We start from the raw sequence: 19,125 nt of genomic DNA, 5'->3' as shown, positions 1-19,125 counted from the left end.
ATAATCTAGAAACGCAATTTGAAGGAGCTACCGAAAATCGCATACACAAAAACCGACTTTGTTGTATACTGCTTAAAGATCACTTAAAAAAAATATTGTTCTATGATGTAAACGGTTATTATAATTTTGTTTGACACAAATGTTGATAAGCTTCACCAATGACTAGATAACGAGCGAGGCATTCGTAATCGGAAATTGAGTCGACGGTCTCCGAGTTTCTCTGATTTACTATGTAATATAACAGTTGGCTATCCCGTTTTATGTCAGTTTCTCTATTACGTATATTATAACAGTTACATTCCGGCTATTAAAATTGTCACGGACATTTTATTTCTTGTCTAAAATTGTAAGTGCAAATCATAAATGTTATATTATACGGCTATTAAATATATTGATAAATTTAAGTATTGCCAGTTTATAGTCCAATTAAATAATATATCTTGCACAAATAACAAGCAGGGTACGGTTCTGAGAAAATGATCATCTTTAGCTTGGCTCTGTATGCATCAAGTTGCCATTTAATGTTGATCCCTCAGCCCCTACCTATTACGATAATATTAGTTGTTCATGAATAGTAACTTTGTCCGTGGATGTGTCTTCCTATAGTGGTCGTCGCTGTGAGTCGACTACCGAAATAGACAAAAGCACTGTAATAATTATTTCAGCGTATATAACTTTGTTCCGAACCACAGACCGATAACATTAAGTGATTGTCTCATTATATATTTTTATTAAAGTCATGACACCAACCAAGTTTTTTTTTATTTTAAATAGACAGAGTTTATGTGCAAACTAAATATTATTAGTGATGAGCATGTGTGCGTGCAGATGATAAGAAATATAATAAACGAACCAAAGCAAGTTGAGAGGAAAGTTAGTGATGTGATATAATTGATACACCAGTTCCTGGAAACTAGATAATGCTAATTATTTGTTAATGAAATAAATATGTCTTCGATTTAATGAAGTTCTTGAAAATATTGAAAATGGGGGCACACGGGTCTAAGGAAAAGCTCTATAGGAGCACTTCTGAAAAGTATCCGTCCAAACTGCCCGTCCCTAGTGACAAAGCTGAGAAAAAATATAAATTAGCTGTGAATAGAGAGAGGTTCGGATCTTTTGGTGCCAGAGGTGAGTACACGTTTTACGGTTTATTTTAAATTATTTCTCCAATTATATTTATTGTTGTCGATTCACACACATACACACACATACGCGTTCATACACACACAAACACCGCGCGCATACAACCGATATAAAGAAACACTATAACAATAATAATTTTAGCTTAAGGATTGCTTTGTTAAGTAATAATTCAGATTAAAAATACATATATGCAATCAACCTTTTACGGATAAAGTAAATCATGCAAACGGGTTGTTACGTTTCATAATTTTCACCATGACGAGTTTTTTTTTCATAACTCAACGTAATGTAATCGATTTTAATTTTAAACAGTTGTATCATATTAACTAAATAACCTTACTTTTGTTCTGGTTTATTAGTTTTATCAGGACATTGTTTTTTTTTCGTAGATACTTTATACTAGCAATAATGGTTATATTCCTGTTTTTAATATTATAAATAAGGTTAGTTAGAGAAATAAGAGATGAATGAAATATAGTTGTGATTTTTTTTAAATCACACCTTACTATATGCATATATATTTTAATCGAGAACTTCTCTATGTAAATTGATTTTAATTGAAGGAATATTTTTTACAAAAGGCCAATTTACAAAAGGCGAAGATAAAATATATCATTTTCATAAAATAGACGACTACCACGGTTATACTTCCGCAAGTGGCAGATTATTTCTTTATATATACATGGAATCAGCTTCCAACGTACGTTTAATTGCATTATGATTAAAACGTATCGTAAAAAAGGGTTGTTTTTTAAATTAGAGTAAAATAAAAATAAGTAACTCAGGACGAATTGGTAATCTCGTTCCTCTTGTAGTCAGTTAAAATACGACAGTACTGTTTATAATAACCTGTAAGTACCATTATCCTATGCTATTTCAGCTATAATACATCCACTTTAGTATCGCAGTAATTGATCTCCATGATATTATAATATGCAATAAACTAGAAACGTCTCAAACGATAATTAAAAAGGTACATAATTTAAATAAGCGTGTCTTATAAGAAAATATAAATACCGAGTTGACATGTTCACAACGTTTTAATAATATGGATATTGTGAATAAGTACTAAATTATGTACCTGTTTAATGATACATCCAACACATTTCTAACTTTCCAATGCAGTATTCATGTTGAATGCGCTGGTGGGACTATGATAGTAATCATTGCACGATGCCAATGAAAAATCTACATTTTCATGTTTTTTACCGTCGGTATAAAGACATTGTGCAATCGCCTTCCCACGAACATAACGTTGCGTGCAAATTTGTCTTACATATAGTGTTACATTTGAGGACGCGACCACGTTTTTTTTTGGGCTACAGAACTTTTTGTATGGTTTAAATAATGCGTTCGCAAAATTCTATTTTTAAAATTCGATTTAACAGACGCGTTCAAATTATATTTGAAAGTGTATATCATAGGTAGTTACATAAATCTAGTGCTCGGGTATAACTTTCATTAGATTGTCATTTGTTAAAAACTTTTAGCGTAACACATCTATATTTTAGTCATTTTAAATAAGAATTTTTTGATAGATTTCATAGTTGACTGACCAAAATATTCTCGCTTCAAAACAGACATTTTACGAGAGAATTATATTTAATATCTTGATTTTTTTTTTAAATTTTGGTTTAACTTTAAAAACATTTCAAATAAAAGTGTAATAAGATCTGCGTTTACGTCATCGTATCGTATCGGATTAACCGACGGTTTACAATAAACCAAAGATTTTAGTTACGAAATATTGGGGACGTAACATTCAATTAACAAATTACAATACAGTTAAACCTAACCTATCCTAATAATTATAAACTCTATATTGCGTGCGTATGTATTGGAACGTTTTTTTTTTCTAAAATGAATGCCCCGTTCACATTTTTTGTCCGTTTACATTCACGTCAGAAAAATAATGGTGCTCGCAAAAAAGATTCAGTGACTCGTAGATAAATTAAAATTCCTTTTTTTAATTAGGTGTTGCGATTGATATATTTTTATTATTAATATTCCATAATTTGTCATAGTGGAATAAACAAATTACTAATATGTGTATACTTTAAATAAAAATATAGTATTGGTAAGTATTGACTACTATATAATATGTACCTACATATGGTATGTATAACGCATCTGGCCACGTTATTTTAAAGTCATATTTATATAAAATAATATAATATCTACTACATTAATGCTAAATTGGAAGAAAGAATGTGAATGTACTGTCTTTGTCTGTTTTTTTTTATTTTCTTGTGGTCGTGATACCACCTTTTATACTAACTATAGACAATTTAGCAGATTTATTTAAAATAGTATTTATTTACATTTAAGAATAAATGTAAATAAATACTATTTTAAATAAATACGAAGACGTATTTATGATGCTTATTTATAACAAAAAATAAAGTGATAAGCACCAATATTGTTTTTATTTATAATAAAAGTTCAAAGTAAATATAAAAAATATTTTAGACTTTTCTATTTATACATTCAAAAAAATGGTAACAAATTGACTGGTATCAAATATATTAATTCTGAATGTAAATGTAAAAAAAAAATATGAAAGTGAACGACAAACTAGTTCCTTTTTTAAAATCTCATTTAACGTTCAAATCCATCTATTCCAGGAAATGGGAAAAAGAGGGAAAGCGTACCAACGCCGTCGACGCCTAGTCGTCCCCCGCCTGCACCCCAACCACCAGCTGCGACGGGTGAGTCATCTTACTACCCCCTTAAACTACACTCACCGCGATATCTAACGAACAGGCCTCATGCATGAAGGAACATCGATGTAATTGCTATCTGTATTAATATTTTAGAAAAATAAATTGTACGTATAAATTAGTCCTGAATGCTAAAGGATATAAATTATATTTATGTTGTATAATGCAGGTAAAAATAATTTTATAAATACAATAGTTATGTTCTATAATTATATCATATATTTTTCAGTATCTGTAAATCTATAGACTTAGGATAAGTAGAAATATATTGTTTGTTACAGCTGTTTAGTAGACTGTACAGGGATTTCAATATACTTCGACACCATGCGGCACAATGTATTTAATACTGGTTATCGCCCGAGGTTTTACTCACGTTTTAGGGGTTGATTTCAAGGTTATACATAGAAATATATGTCCTATGCTTTTCATTAGACTTCAAGCTCGCTTCATACTAAATTTCATCATATTCGATTCAGTTTTTTTATCTTAAAATAGCTTAAAAGACAGACAGATAGGGCTATTTTCACACTTATTATATTAGTACAAGCCTAAAGCAAGTGCCAAGTTAGTGAGTTTGCAATTACCATTTAATTTTAAATATTAAACTTATTATTTATGAACTATGACTGCAACCTATCGTATTCATAAAAAAATATTTCACGTTTAATGTACCGTTGTGTGTTACAAGCCTTAGTTAGAGTGCGGTCTATTTTAGTTTCGAACTATATCTAGAATATATTTTTGTCACCATCAAGAGCGCGTTTGTCGCAAATCGGTGTTGTTAATACTATACAACCATTCGTAAACAATTTGTACTGCACATACTAGAGAAACGCCTCGGCCTCGAACGGGTGCAATTTATTATTAATGAAAATGATATAACGTAGCTTTCTACCAGTGGAATATATTTTAAAATTAGTTCTAGAGATAACCTCTACATACAAGCAAACTAATTATACGTCTACTTAATATAATATATTGTTGTGTGTAATAAAAAACTTTTTTAACTTGTAAAGTTTATTATAAATATTTTTAGTTTAATATTATTGAGTGTTAAAGTGTGAATTATTTCGTAGGCTTTTTTATCCCTGTATTGTGTAACTTGATCTTAAATAAACTCAAGTTTGTCTAATTAAAAATATTTATGCATTGTTAATGCGAAACAGTCAAATTTAAATAATTCTTCTCCAGTAAAGTGATTCAGTTTAAACCTTACTAAAATAATATAGTTTACAAATTATAGGATAGAGAATTTACAAATTTATTCGCATCTAAGAACTATTTTGTCGAAACAAAAAATTACCCATTACCCGAAGAGGATGTATTCATATACATATGTAATTAAAATTTACATTAATAAGTCGTTAAACAGTTGTGAACATAAAAACATTTTGAATAATATACAATAAATGTAATCTCAAAACAAAGAAGCCATTACTTTGTACGAAGTAAAAATAATATTTTATTATTTATTTTAGTAGCGTAATGAGCATGTGTTTTGATTGTTTTGAGCTTTATCTTAATTTAATTCTATACGAAAAGTGCAAAAGTAGACGCCTGCTCATAATAAGGGCTACCATACGTAATATAAAAAAAACGTAAAGAGAAGGGAAACATGAAATTATTTGACATACATAAATTTGTTTATTATTTATGTAATATAAAATTTCTATTGCCTTCAAGTTGCCTGAATTAATATATATTGTAACTCAATTAAAAGTTGTCGTCTGTTCAATGGAATCTATTTTGTTATAGTTACAAAATACTGATATGAACATGCCGTGAGCATAGTTAGGTTTTTACGTCCCACATACGAATAAAACATTAAAAAACGGAAGTGTCCGAATTTATATCCAAGACCTGGCAACCCTAGCGATACGTGTTTCATAATACATTGCGCCATTATTCTGTTCACTTTAAACAATAGCCAGCTGAGGTTGTCCTTTAAAAATGTATGTCAAATAGCAACTAGTTCGATTGGTTACATTCGTTGACACGCAATAATATAAATATTCATCGTTACGAAGGAAGAATCTCATAGTATTATGAAGGATACCTTTTCTGATAACATGAATTGATGCTTGACGCGATCGAAAAACTACCGCTGATATGTATTAATTATGAACCGGTGAAAAAAAAAGCGGTATTGTTATCGTAACTCTTTCTAAGGTTTTACTTTGTGTACCTACGCCTGTCTGTATAGGTACCGCCCTCTTATGGTATTTTGTTTGAAGGGTGATTTAGCCTTTGTAAGGTTAATGATGTATTACGACGTAAAGAATGGCCTAGTGATGTATTATAAATAAATCTATATAGATTAAGAACTCTTTGCAGTGCATAATGCAGCAGACTTATGAGCAAAATGGTTTGGATTATGTCTCTTACGTTTGTTTATTTCTTCTTCTTCGCAAGAATGAGGCTATTTATAATAATATAAGTATCGTGAGGAAGATTCACGTCCTTATTTTCTCATTGTAGCCACTATGAATTATGAAGTAGATTATTAAAAAGTCGTAAAAATTTATGAGAGTATACGAGTGTATTGACCTTATTTCCTTGAAAGTGTTGAAATAAATTCAACGAAAAGCGTCTTTTCATAGAAAATTATATTACAACAACAATCCCTTTTCTTGTAAAGATTACTTGTCATTATTATTCAAGTTCTAATTAAAATATTATTTACTAGATTCACTTAAGATATAATTGGATTAACAGGCATTGAAAATGAATCATATTTTTTATATGACTAAACTGATTAATTCTAAGTTAGGCGCAGTGTTGACGTAACCAAACCGTATTTTTTTTAATATATTACTTAAATTAATAGATAGACAATAGATCAATAGTAATCCAGGGTTTACTCTGTATTGCATCATTCCATATACTATTACTTGAACACGACACCAAAATAAAAAGAACTTGTCCCATTTATAAAACTAGAATATATGTTATCTGTGTTCCAATTTCAAATTAAAGTGAAGATAAATGACAGACTAACGTCAGATTGACATAGTTGTTCTGTAATCTCTTATAACAGGTAACAAATCTTCCTGATTTGTATAAACTACTTAAACGAAGCATTTCCTTTGAATTATAGAAACGGGGTTCGGATATTTATATGTTGAACTATTTAGTATTGGACACTGTCAATTATCCCTATAAAATATACCTACTTACTAAGCAAAATTCTCGTTTCGAAAAATGTTCGTGTTAGATTCCCGAATCTAGTTTTGATATTTCAATATTTTTTCCTTTTTAATTGTATTGTTATGCATTTAACTCGGAAGTTATAGTTTAGAAAACAAAACCTTTGTCAGGTTTAACTGGAAACGTAACACAGTGTGTTGTCAAAGTGACTCGCTTTCTAGTTTCTTGTGTTATGTAGGCGGTTCATTTTAATTAAATATTTTACTTATCTGAAAAGGCGTTTCAGTCGTTTTTAATATTGTATGTCGTCGGATTTTACATAACTTTTATTCAAATGTAAAGACAACAAATAAATTTAAATTAAAATATCAATCTAGATCGATCAACGATATTTCAATAAAGAAATTTCTGTGACAAATGCAAGTTAATTAAATATTACGTAAAATTTTCAGCAAAGAAAAATGGAGTGGTTCAAAAGTTGTCGTCGTCGCCCGTGGCGATGCGCGCGCGCACCTCCCTTGCTCCACCCCCCTCACCGCGGAAACCCGTTCCACACAGAGCACCTGCGCAAAGACCTAACACACTCTCGACTAGCAAAGGTAAGCTGATACGATAATCTAACCTTGCTCTGTAATCCTATCATTGTGTTTTAACCACAAACTGTTAGTTATATATATGAGAAGGACATATTTATTACACAAACAGCAGCATTAATTATATTGTTATTACCTACGGATGGCATACGGCGTGACTACGTATTTACTTTCATAATTTTAAGTAGATATACATAGAGTCTGAAAAGTAGAGATTCGCGCTAGTAGTGCCATCTCTTGACGATGTTCGAAAATGATAGTTTGGTTACACTGGTAGGTTCAACGAATTAATTCGGGTACTGAACACTAGATGTCGCTTTTTGGAATATTTATGTTTCATCTAAAATTTACAAGTTTTAATTTGTTTTTTAATATTAGATGTAAACGTAGTCAATACAAAAACAATTATAAAACAAAAGGGTGGTGATGAATGATAAGGATGAAATATAATTTAAAATACGGTTTTGGAAATTGTATCGTTGTTGTTAAATTTTTGATTTTTTTTTGTTTATCGAAGGTCTATTTGCTTTTCAATTGTTGTTATTGATTTATTCAAATTATACAATTATCATCATAACATCAGCCAGTATGTAAAAAAATATTCACAAATGATAAACTAGTTGTCGCCGGCGGCTTCGCTCGCATTTTACGGATTGGCCGAAAGGTATAAAAAACTCTTTATAAGTTTAGTATGAATCAAGTTTGAACTTTATGGTAGGAGCTTCAGAGTTCAAGCTAGCGTAGCCTTTCTTCGGCTCCTAAAGCCAAATCACTGAGTTTTGCCGTAAGAGCGCACAGAGATACTTTACTATAAATAATATTAGTATAGCTATGGGATACTTTAATTTATTATGAACTAGTTGTACGCTTGTATCCTGTTAGATAATGTTAGTTTTTTTGTTATGCACAATTTCACTATGACCGGTTTAACGAATGCGTAACAAACAAACAGATTATCAAACTCACTTTCTCGTTTTAATATTATTTGCAAATAGATAGAAGGACTACTAATTTGGGTTTATAATCACTTGCCTAAAGTGTCTTTGAGTGCACTAACTATCAAGTGGCTAATTTAATTAACGTTCTTAATAATTTTAAGAAATACTGAAAGGGTTCCGTATCCCATACTGGAATGTAAAGATATATTTTGATGTATGTTCAGGTTTTATTATAAATAGTGATAGAATAGGGTACATTCTTCACACACTTTTTTTAATTTTTTTTATGTCATTTCACAGATAAGATATGACGTTTTAGATTAATCTGTTTGTTTATGTCATGTAGTCTAGATTGTTCTTACGATAACAATAAAGTTTCTTAAGTCCGGGAGGAGGGGGGAATTCTCAATTTACACAGGATATTATATTGAATACATTTTTAGTAATAAATCATAATAAACTCCGTTTGATAAGTCATTGATAAGTATCATTGAACAATGAAATACCTATTTAAACAATATTATTCTAAAAGAGACCCGTAATTCTTCTGAGTGGAAGAAACTAAATGAAATGAAACGAGAAGATAATTAAAATAATTACTTTGACAAAGTGTTAATGGACGTCTGTCAAACTTGTCCTACCACTAATTAAACGTCTGTATTTCTGACCGAGGAGCTTAAGCGAATTAAGAAATTAATTCACCGTGCTCGCTACCTTATATATGTAATGCATGAACGCTTTATTATTACTCAGATACAGAGATCTGTCACGATTCCAATTTTGTCTATGTTTTAATCTCATTGTCTTTGAGTATATTTAATAATTCGCAGTACGCCATAAGGCGTCATTAGAGAAGGGTATATGAGCTATTCTAGGACCGGGTAAGGATTCTGTAGTAATAAATAATCAGTGTTACTGTGATATTAGATAACAAAATCATGAACAAAACTGTGATAATACTACAATTACAAGATAGAAAGTTTACAGGGCGTGTTTTTTTCATTTAAGACATGCCATAATACCTGAAGAAATAATTAATTGGACAGATGAGGACTACAAATTGTCTAATTCTAAAGCCTTATTTGTAAAATAAAGAGATTAATTCTGATTCGATTCTACGTCTTGTACATTACAATTATAGGGATTTCAATTATAATATTATAATCTAGAAGTTGGTCCTAGCAGCTGTTGGGCCAGTGAAAGAATAAATTTAGAAATAGTTATTTGTTTTAAAATTCTTAATATCAACTCGTATAGGCACAGGTTAATACACTTTTCTGCCTCCGGAAGAGCTTAAAATCGTTGGTCCTGTTTATGACCTTGACTAGTATCTCTTCGAACTATGAGACACAGGGAACAGATCGCAATTAATATCTCCTGCGTAATAAATGTTTTAAATAATATTGTTATTTATCTGTACATATAATAAAATTGGAGTATCTGTTTGTAACATTAAGAATGTACTCAATGCATATGTATGTGTACACGGTACATATACCAAAATAACATTTTTTTACAATTTTTGTCTGTCTGTTTGTTCCGGCTAATCTCTGGAACGCATGAACCAAATTTTATTAAATTTTGTATGAAGAAAACTTTAACTCCGAGAAAGGACATAGGCTACTTTTTGCCTGACACATGACAACCAGCGCCCTGAAACGCGAGCGACCCTAAGCCGCGGGCTACTACTACTTCTAAATACAACTATATGACATAAATATTCTTATTTCAAAATTTTATTAAAAACTTTTTTGTTTGAGCCTTTTTATTTAATGATTATAACTGTAAGAACCTTAGTGATACTCCGCCGTGTGTCATATAAGATTATAATCTCTAGCCCTTGTCAATAATTAAGCTATGTAACGCAAAAATTGGGCTGCTTGATCCCAAGATTAACGCGTTAAAGCAAACGAGAGAAAATCTCTTCGGCTTATAATATCACAAGTACATATTGGACAAAACGAACAATCTTAGCAAAATCGCCATCTTGTGTATGTTTCATGTTTTAAAACTTTCACGATGACATCATTTCACGACATCTTAAATATATAAAATAAACGTTGGTAATCAATGTTAAGTCTATACATTTCAGTATTTAAATATATAAAAGTAAAGTAAAGTAACAGCCTGTACACTTCCCACTGCTGAGAAAAGGCCTCCTCTTCCATTAAGGAGAGGGTTTGGAACATATTCCACCACGTTGTTCCAATGCAGGTTGGTGGAATGCACATGTGGCAGAATTTCGATGAAATTAGACACATGCAGGTTTCCTCACGATGTTTTCCTTCACCGCCGAGCACGAGATGAATTATAAACACAAATTAAGCACATATCTAGTGGTGCTTGCCTGGGTTTGAACCCGCAATCATCGGTTAAGATGCACGCGTTCTAACCACTGGGCCATCTCAGCTCTTTTTTAAATATATAATAATATATAATTTTATTAATCTTGACAAATGTAACACTATATCCTTTACACACATATTAATGCTGTTCAATATTTAATTACATAAATATTGCTTACTTCCTTTTAAGGTTGTTAAATCAACTTACGAACGGTTATTTTGCGTATTTTTATTTTGTAATCTGGAGCAACTTGAGTTCATTAATAAAAATAACCTTATTTCAACGTTGAATTATTTCTTAAACAATCCAGTTTAATTTTTTATTCTTCGTATTATTATATTTATGTAAGTTATGTTATATTGTTACATTTATGTAAAGTGAACCGACAAAATAGTTTTGGTTTGTATGTTATAAAAACGTACAAAAAATATATATTTACGTTTTTTTTATAGATTAAACTAACGATATTTTAATTTTAATCGTTAAAAAGAAAGTGCAGCTGAGTCAAAGTTGTACCTTAATTACTAATACACTGGCACTCGTTTTATTACATATAATTACTCAGATAATGTTCGCTTATAAATTTTAATTGTCTGCTAAGTTACGTGTACGAAGTTTACATAATAAGTATACTTCTGTGACATTCCGTTCATGTGCATTTTTTGATTAAAACCAACGATTCATGTATTTCATAATCAGGCCAAATTAATTGCTTAAAACGCATTTCCAAGAACGCGATAAGAATAATAATACTGTAATAATTAATACTACTAATATAAACACGTAGTACGGTTAAGTAAAAGCAGACATACGGTCGTTTGTAGTTATTTAGGTTCGTTTGAATTTAATGCTATCTGTATTAATTGAGTTACTTTTTAAATAAATTGATGATTCGAATTAAGAATCCCACGGTTTTGTTATTACAAAGAGGGTGAGCGTTACTCATTGAAAGTCTCTTGACAGCTTGAAGAAAGTGCGCGATAGACGCTTAGACGAGGGCAAGCGACACTGTTGCGCGAGCGTTCGGCCAGCTAACACAAAAAATCTCGCCTCTGACAATTGTAGTGATTTGTTTTTAAGTGACGTCGAAAATGTAAAGACGTATGAAATTGTAATAACGATTAATAAAGCGTCTGGTTATTCAACTTTAAGGCTTTAAATTAATCCGACTGTGACATGCTCGTATCCGATCACCGTTAGACGCTCGATTCGCCGGTAAAACTGTGCAAAAAAGTTTTTAGAACGGTCGCGAAGATTTAGTAAAATGAGCCCGCTCCATAAATTCGTTTCGTTTTTTCAACCTGACAAAAGTAACCGCAAGAATTTGCTCGGTCAGCAGAAAATATTTTCAAGTGAACTCAATATACGAACCGAAATTGAAGATTTGAAAAATCAATGGGGTACTTTAATTGGATATCGAGTAAAAGGTATGTTGTCTATATGTATATATATTAATTGAAAACACTTATAAGTAACAATAACATAACTGTAAAATAGTCAAGTAAAACACTAGAAAGTAATATTATTGTAAAGTAATTGTAAAACAAAGCATTTCTAGAAATGATAAATCACACTTGGATCACAAAATAATTTTAGAGAATTGTTTTAGAAATATAATAAAATGCTTATTATATTTAAAAATCATGCATCTCGAAAATTTAGTTGAACTAAGTTTGTGCAATTTTCCTAAAAAAAAACCACACAAATAAGTTTTTATTTCAATTATTTTTTAAAGCGAAACTGTGGTTTTACCGCCAATATTGAATCCAAATGTATAAAATACAATGGATGCGACACAATAGTTAAAAGGTATTCTTATTAACGTAGCTGAAATAGCACCTTCTTTCTCAGTACATTAGCGGACAAACAATGTTGCAATTTGCGCCATTAAATACATTCGCAACTTGCTATTGTTTCGCCGTTTAACAGGCTAGTGTGTGAGGTAAAAAACAGATCATCGCTCGTACATAAAATACAATTGAATTTGCTTTATCTTAACACTGACATGCAACGCAAAACTCCTCATTGGATTGTTGCTTGTCTAGAAGCAGGAAATTTTGCACAGGAAGTACTTATATAACGTAGCTGAGCATTCATAATCGATTTTTGGTGGACGATTCCTGAGGGCTTTTAGGTCTTTCATGGAAGAGAAGAATAATTTTAGTCTAACAATACACAGTATAAGGGCTTACGTCTAAAGTTTGTGATTTAATTATGAAAAGTGTGTTTAGTGTTTAACTAGAATCTCAGAATAATTATCACGTTAAATAAGTCTTTTTTATTTTTAGAATAATTGTTGTAAAAGTTTAACTGTAAAATTAAAATTTTAACTGAAATTGATGTATAAATTTAATTTAGCACATAAGCGGAGCTGAATTATCATTTCTACATCGTAGTATGAAACAAAGTCGCATACAGCTGTCTGTAGGCTTAGGTCAATAAAGAGAGCTTTCATTTATAAAGTGAAGATTCAATAAGTTTTATATGCAGTAGAAAAAAATTAGAATTTCAACTTTCCTAGCTGAAAAAAAACAATAACTTATTGTTATTATGGAGTTACCGGGTAACTAAATCTGTTAATAACAATAAATAATACTCTATTATTTTATACAAAACTTTATTAGTATTACAAAAAACAAGGTTGATATGGTTAGTATGATTTAAATACGAATCAGAGAGGGATAAGTTTAGAAATCCTTGAGTAACTTAAAACGTTCTCACATTTGCTAATATAGCTTACATTTGACGTTAATGCATCAAAGTGTCCGTCACACAGCGGAAACGCATCGCTGTTTTATAAACGCCACTAAACAATGCGTGTGGCATCAACTTTAATCGATCATTCGAATCGATTTATTCTGTTATTGTTGTTGTACTTTATAACTTGTTCAATGTAGTTTAACTTTATGCTGTAATGTTATCTTTTATGATATTATAAATGCGAAAGTAACTCTGTCAATGGAAATGAGTATCAAACAAGATTTAACTCCAAGGAATGACAGGTTACTTTTTTGTCTAAAAAATGACGACCAAATGAATAGTTTGAAATAATTATTGTAATTACGATTGAAGTAATCAAAAGAATGTATCGATATTCAGTCTAAACGTTCGTAAAAGTTAAACTGATAGGGAAGGGCCGTAATAGGCCTAAAATGTGCTGTTGCGAAGTGACCAGCGATCATTAGCTAAGATTAACCTGTTTTATACACTGGCCTATCTTTTTTTTACCAAACACTGAAACTGAAATTTCTTATACAAATAATTATATTGTTTATATTCAAAATTTAATGCAATAATGATTTCATCATTTACAAACAACGTAATTCATAAATATAAATACATTTTACATGAATATAACTAAAGTATTGTACATAGTAACTAAAAATTAAATCGTACAATACATATGTAACAATAATTCCGACATGCGAAAATATCTTAAACGTTTCCGTATTTCCAACGCAACGCATTCATGATTCTTCGTTTCACGATTCGATTTCTTTTTAATAGTCCAATCAATTATGACGTTCAGTTTAACAATTAAGATTTGATAACGTCGTGAAAGTTTAAAAATACATTCATAAAATTATAGTGTAATTTGTCATAATATCTTCCATGTTAAATTGAGGGATTGTATTGTTAAACACTCTTTATTTTAGGAATTATTGGAAGGAATTGAATAATTATTTAACCTGTATAAAAGCTGTACCATATAATGATTACATGTCCTATGCGAAATAATTTTATTAACACTTCTTACACTTCTATCATAATTTGATATAAGACGGCACACCAAAGGCCACTGGATTAGTACACCTACGTTTGCGGTTTCAAATCCAGATCACTAATTTTTTTATGCTTAATTTGGTTATGTAATTATGCATTTCATATTCGTCGGTTTTAGAAATCTTCATGAGAAAATCAATAAATCAAAAAATAAGTTAGGTCTTATGTTTGTGCCAACATAGCCAACCATATGCGTGCCAACAAGGCTTTTAATCTTGTGTATTATCTAAATACACTATTTTGTTATATGTTAATTGTAAACAGTTTCCAGAAAGTTTTTGTATACATAATACATACACATAATTGGAAAGAAATACTGATAATATTTGAAGTTTATAATATGATGTCGTAAATAAAAAAAAATCTATTGTATTTTTAAGTATTAGTATTGCACTCGTGCCGAAGCCGGGGCGGTTAGTGATTTAATAAATCGCTTAAATACTTTAGTTCAACGGACACTCGTTAAAACAGTTAGCATTATCATGTCCAAATGCAATAACTAGATGTGTGATGCGCGAAGCATAACGGACAATCTATCTGAAACAGTTACGTAACTTATCAAAACTCGGAAATCATGAGATTTTGAAACCGGTACGAACCGTGTCAATACACTCGTGGGTGGATGTTTCTTTCAATAGAAGAAAGTGTGTTATGTGTGGGCTGTAAAAACATTTTGCAAACTGTGCAACAAGATTTCCTAATAAATGATGCGACTCATTTCGATTTCGTTCTTGGAAGTTAGTAAATATCCCACAGTGGGACTTACGCTTTATATCCTTACGAGAAGGATACAAAATTATTCCACCAAGCTTCACCAATGCGGATGCATTGACACGTGCAGGTTCTCTCACGATTTCCGTCATAGACAAACAACACTAATAACTAGATAAACTTAAAAAAATGAAGCGTGTCTTCGTGGGACACCCGGCAATAAGTAAAATGTCAATGACAAGAAATACAATTGTTATTAAAAAATCCGCGTGAATAGAAGCTTGAATAAAGTAAGGTTAATTATTTTATTTTAAACCGTATACAATAGAAAGACACTAAGAAAAGTAAAGGTCGCCTGCGAGAGACATTGTACTTCTTTCTTATGTTTCTGACATTTTAATATACGGTATATGTACCATACCGTACCTTTATATTTATTTATTTATATATATTTTATGGTATAGGTTTGCGGACGAACATATGGGCCACCTGATAGTAAGTGGTCATCATCACCCATAGACAATAACGCTGTAAGAAATATTAACTATTTTTACATCGTCAATGTGCCACCAACCTTGGGAACTAAGATATTATGTCCCTTGTGCCTGTAGTTACACTGGCTCACTCATCCTTCAAACCGGAACACAACAACACTGAGTACTTACTGTTATTTGGCGGTAGAATAACTGATGAGTGGGTGGTACCCAGAGGGGCTTGCACAAAGCCCTACCACCAAGTAGAATTATAAAAAATGTATAAAAATTTCTAGTCAAAAACTGACATGAAAACTCAGTGCTGTTCTCTAGGTTTTATCACACAACCTTTGATTAAGGTTCAAGTGTGATTACTAGGTGACTGTGGGTGAGGTCTGACCACCACTATATATGTAATAGTTTCGCGTATGCAAATCTAATTAGGTTTAATTAATCTATGATTATTTAAGCAGCTTTTGATGAAGTTTTAATTATTAAAATAATTATTTTACGACATACTTACGACATCCAGTACAGGTTTTTTTTCATGAATGTTTACGTTCACTTATATTTAAGCGGTACACGTTTGTAATGTACAGAAAAATCATTTCGAAATGTGTTCTTTTTTTTCTCAAGTGTAATGTGTTGAATAATTTAATTAAACGTGATGAAATAAACATTGATCTTAGTTAAAACACACTAAGTTTTGTATTTGTAGTCTACTTTGTGATAGGAAAAAATGTTTGATAAGAAAAATAAAGTATTATTATAATCTATCAAATTATATCTTACTCGATTATCATGAGAAACATGTCATGAAGTCTTACAAGTGTTTCGTCATTGAGGATATAAATTAGAACAAGACATTCAATATAACAGGAAGCTGAATAAAAAAATGTGGTTTTTAGAATACTTTAGTGCACTCGAATAAACATAGATTAGATAATATTTGTATGCGGGTCATTTCTGAATGTTTCTAGATCTGTTTTTAATATATTTAAATTAAATAACGATTAAATACAGCTTAAGCAATATTAGAAGATTTAGAGACTTATAAATTGAGTTTATTAACACCAATAATTTTACACTTTTATTGTCATCTAAAAGCATTTGAACTAAAAAAAAGAATTTATTTTTAACTTACTTTCGAAAGCTATTATTTTAAACTTTTCCAAATATATTTGATTCAGCTAATATTAAACTATTTTCATACTAGTTTTTACGATTAAACATGAGATCTGTTCGATAGAATAATGTAAGTGTTTTTATAAACTATTATTAATTTTATTTATATTGTTTTTATATTCAACAGACAGTTAGCGATAGTAACTCAATTATAATTGCGTAGTTCCATCCGATGTCATCGCGTCGTCAGATCTCTTCCTCCATTAACGTTCAAAGCCCACCTCCAGGAACCCAATCGTCGGGCACTCCCACGCCTTATTTATTGCTTCCTCACCTTATAATTGTTCCAAGAATGACAAAAAAACGTCTATAATTGTAACTTTTCTAAACATATATAGATTTGTTTTTGTTTTAATTTCTTATAATATACATATGTATTTTGTTTATGTTACAATGTTATTTGATGTAACTTTTTTATAATTACGTTATATTATGTGTTACTTTATATTTTGAAATCAAAAAGTATAATTTAAAATGAAATTGAATAAGTGTCTAGACTTTTCGTATATGATATAGGTTTTTTTATGAATAGTTCTTAAAATATGTTGGTATAGACTGTTTAAAAAGTAATTACACGAATTTATTAAGTAATGTCATTACATTAAATGATATATATTACATGATATAAGTAATAGCAAAACGAGTCATGTGAATATAGTCTTTAAATATATATGAATAAGGTTGTGTTTTAAACAAGGCGTGTACTTCAGTAGACTGTATGGTTATATTCGGTGTATCCCACTCTCGCCACATCAATTAATGCATTTTTTGTCTCGTCTTACGGTCTTTTTTCGTCTTCAAAGCGTCCCTAAATAATATAAATACAATTCGTATTGACTTTAAGCAATTAAATAGGAACGGGTTTGTTTTTTTTTTTTTTTTATTTACATAGCAAATGTAACAAATTCCAAAGTATTAAATTTTATCTTTAAATAAATGATTTTTCGTATTCTATGCGTTTTATGCTTAACTTGAGAACTTTGTATATTTGTCGATGGAAATTCCGTGAAGATTTGTATGCTAAAAGTGTAGTGTTGGCGTTTGACTTGTATTCAACCCTCTGTCTGAATTTGGCGTCAATTAAAATTTTGGAATTTAATTTATATTTAAATATTAAAAAAAAAACAATAGACAATAAGACTTTAATAATTTGAGTACGTATGTCATCTTTAGAACCTCAGATTCTATAATGGTCCTGTAGCTCAGTTTAAGTAAATGAAATATAAAGAAATCATTGTACAAAAATGAAGCGTGATTTATTGTAAAAAAATCAAGTGTAATTGTAACATATGCGTAATATTATCTAGTAGAATAAACATTACAATTGGACCAAAGTCATATTAAAGTTGTATCGTCATCAAAAATTTCTCTCCTTTCTATTTTTGTATATTCCAGTTGCTTACTGTTCTTTGTATACATAATAACACGTAAGAAAGTACCTACATACGTATTAAAAATTGTAGGTTAGTTTCGGAAACATTGATGAAAGTCAAATGAAAAATTCGTGCTTGAATACTTAACTGTAATTGGTTGATAGTCGATGACGTCATGTTTGACCAATGAACGATTAGTATTTAGAAAGATATGTAAACTTTGATCAGACTGTTTTCTTTGAAATTGAAAATGTACATAAAACATAAATTTCGTCTTACGGGCTTACAAACAAAAATATATTGTTTCAAACAAAATCCAATGAATATAATAAGATTCTAACAGTGATAGGTATATTAATGCTTAGTAATTTTTTTGGGGAACCAGTTTATTTAAAAGGCTAACGACCTAACAATAAGATTAATGTTTAATGTGTTTAACACTTGTAATAAAGATATAATTTAGAATCTAGGATTGTTAGAAAAATTATATTAAATTTTTGCTTCTTTTAATGCTCAGCCGAGTTGGTCCAGTGGTTTAAACCATCGTAATGAGTCCCAGACCCAGATCTACTGAATTTTCGTGAGCTTAATTTAGTATTTCAATGAAATTTGGTTACTTCTGTATTCACCAATTCGCATTGGACTCCTTATATATGATATGTGGATTGTTTTCGAATAAATTGAACGTTCTTACAATCATAACGGATTTC

The 19,125-nt window shown here is 30.3% G+C and overlaps 1 protein-coding gene across 1 annotated transcript in view; it reads left to right on the top strand.

The window, feature by feature from the left end:
- LOC124532116 overlaps nt 1-19,125 on the top strand; it is a 104,241-nt gene that overhangs the window by 51,742 nt on the left and 33,374 nt on the right. The window contains exons 4-5 of the mRNA XM_047106819.1: nt 3,771-3,854; nt 7,466-7,612. Coding sequence (XP_046962775.1) covers nt 3,771-3,854; nt 7,466-7,612 — 231 coding nt within the window. The remainder of the gene's footprint in view (nt 1-3,770; nt 3,855-7,465; nt 7,613-19,125) is intronic.

This window comes from Vanessa cardui, chromosome 8 (genome assembly GCF_905220365.1).
Source record: "Vanessa cardui chromosome 8, ilVanCard2.1, whole genome shotgun sequence".
Taxonomy (NCBI): Eukaryota; Metazoa; Arthropoda; class Insecta; order Lepidoptera; family Nymphalidae; genus Vanessa; species Vanessa cardui.
Note: the sequence above shows the minus strand (reverse complement) of the source record. Positions and strands in the feature narration are given on the sequence as shown.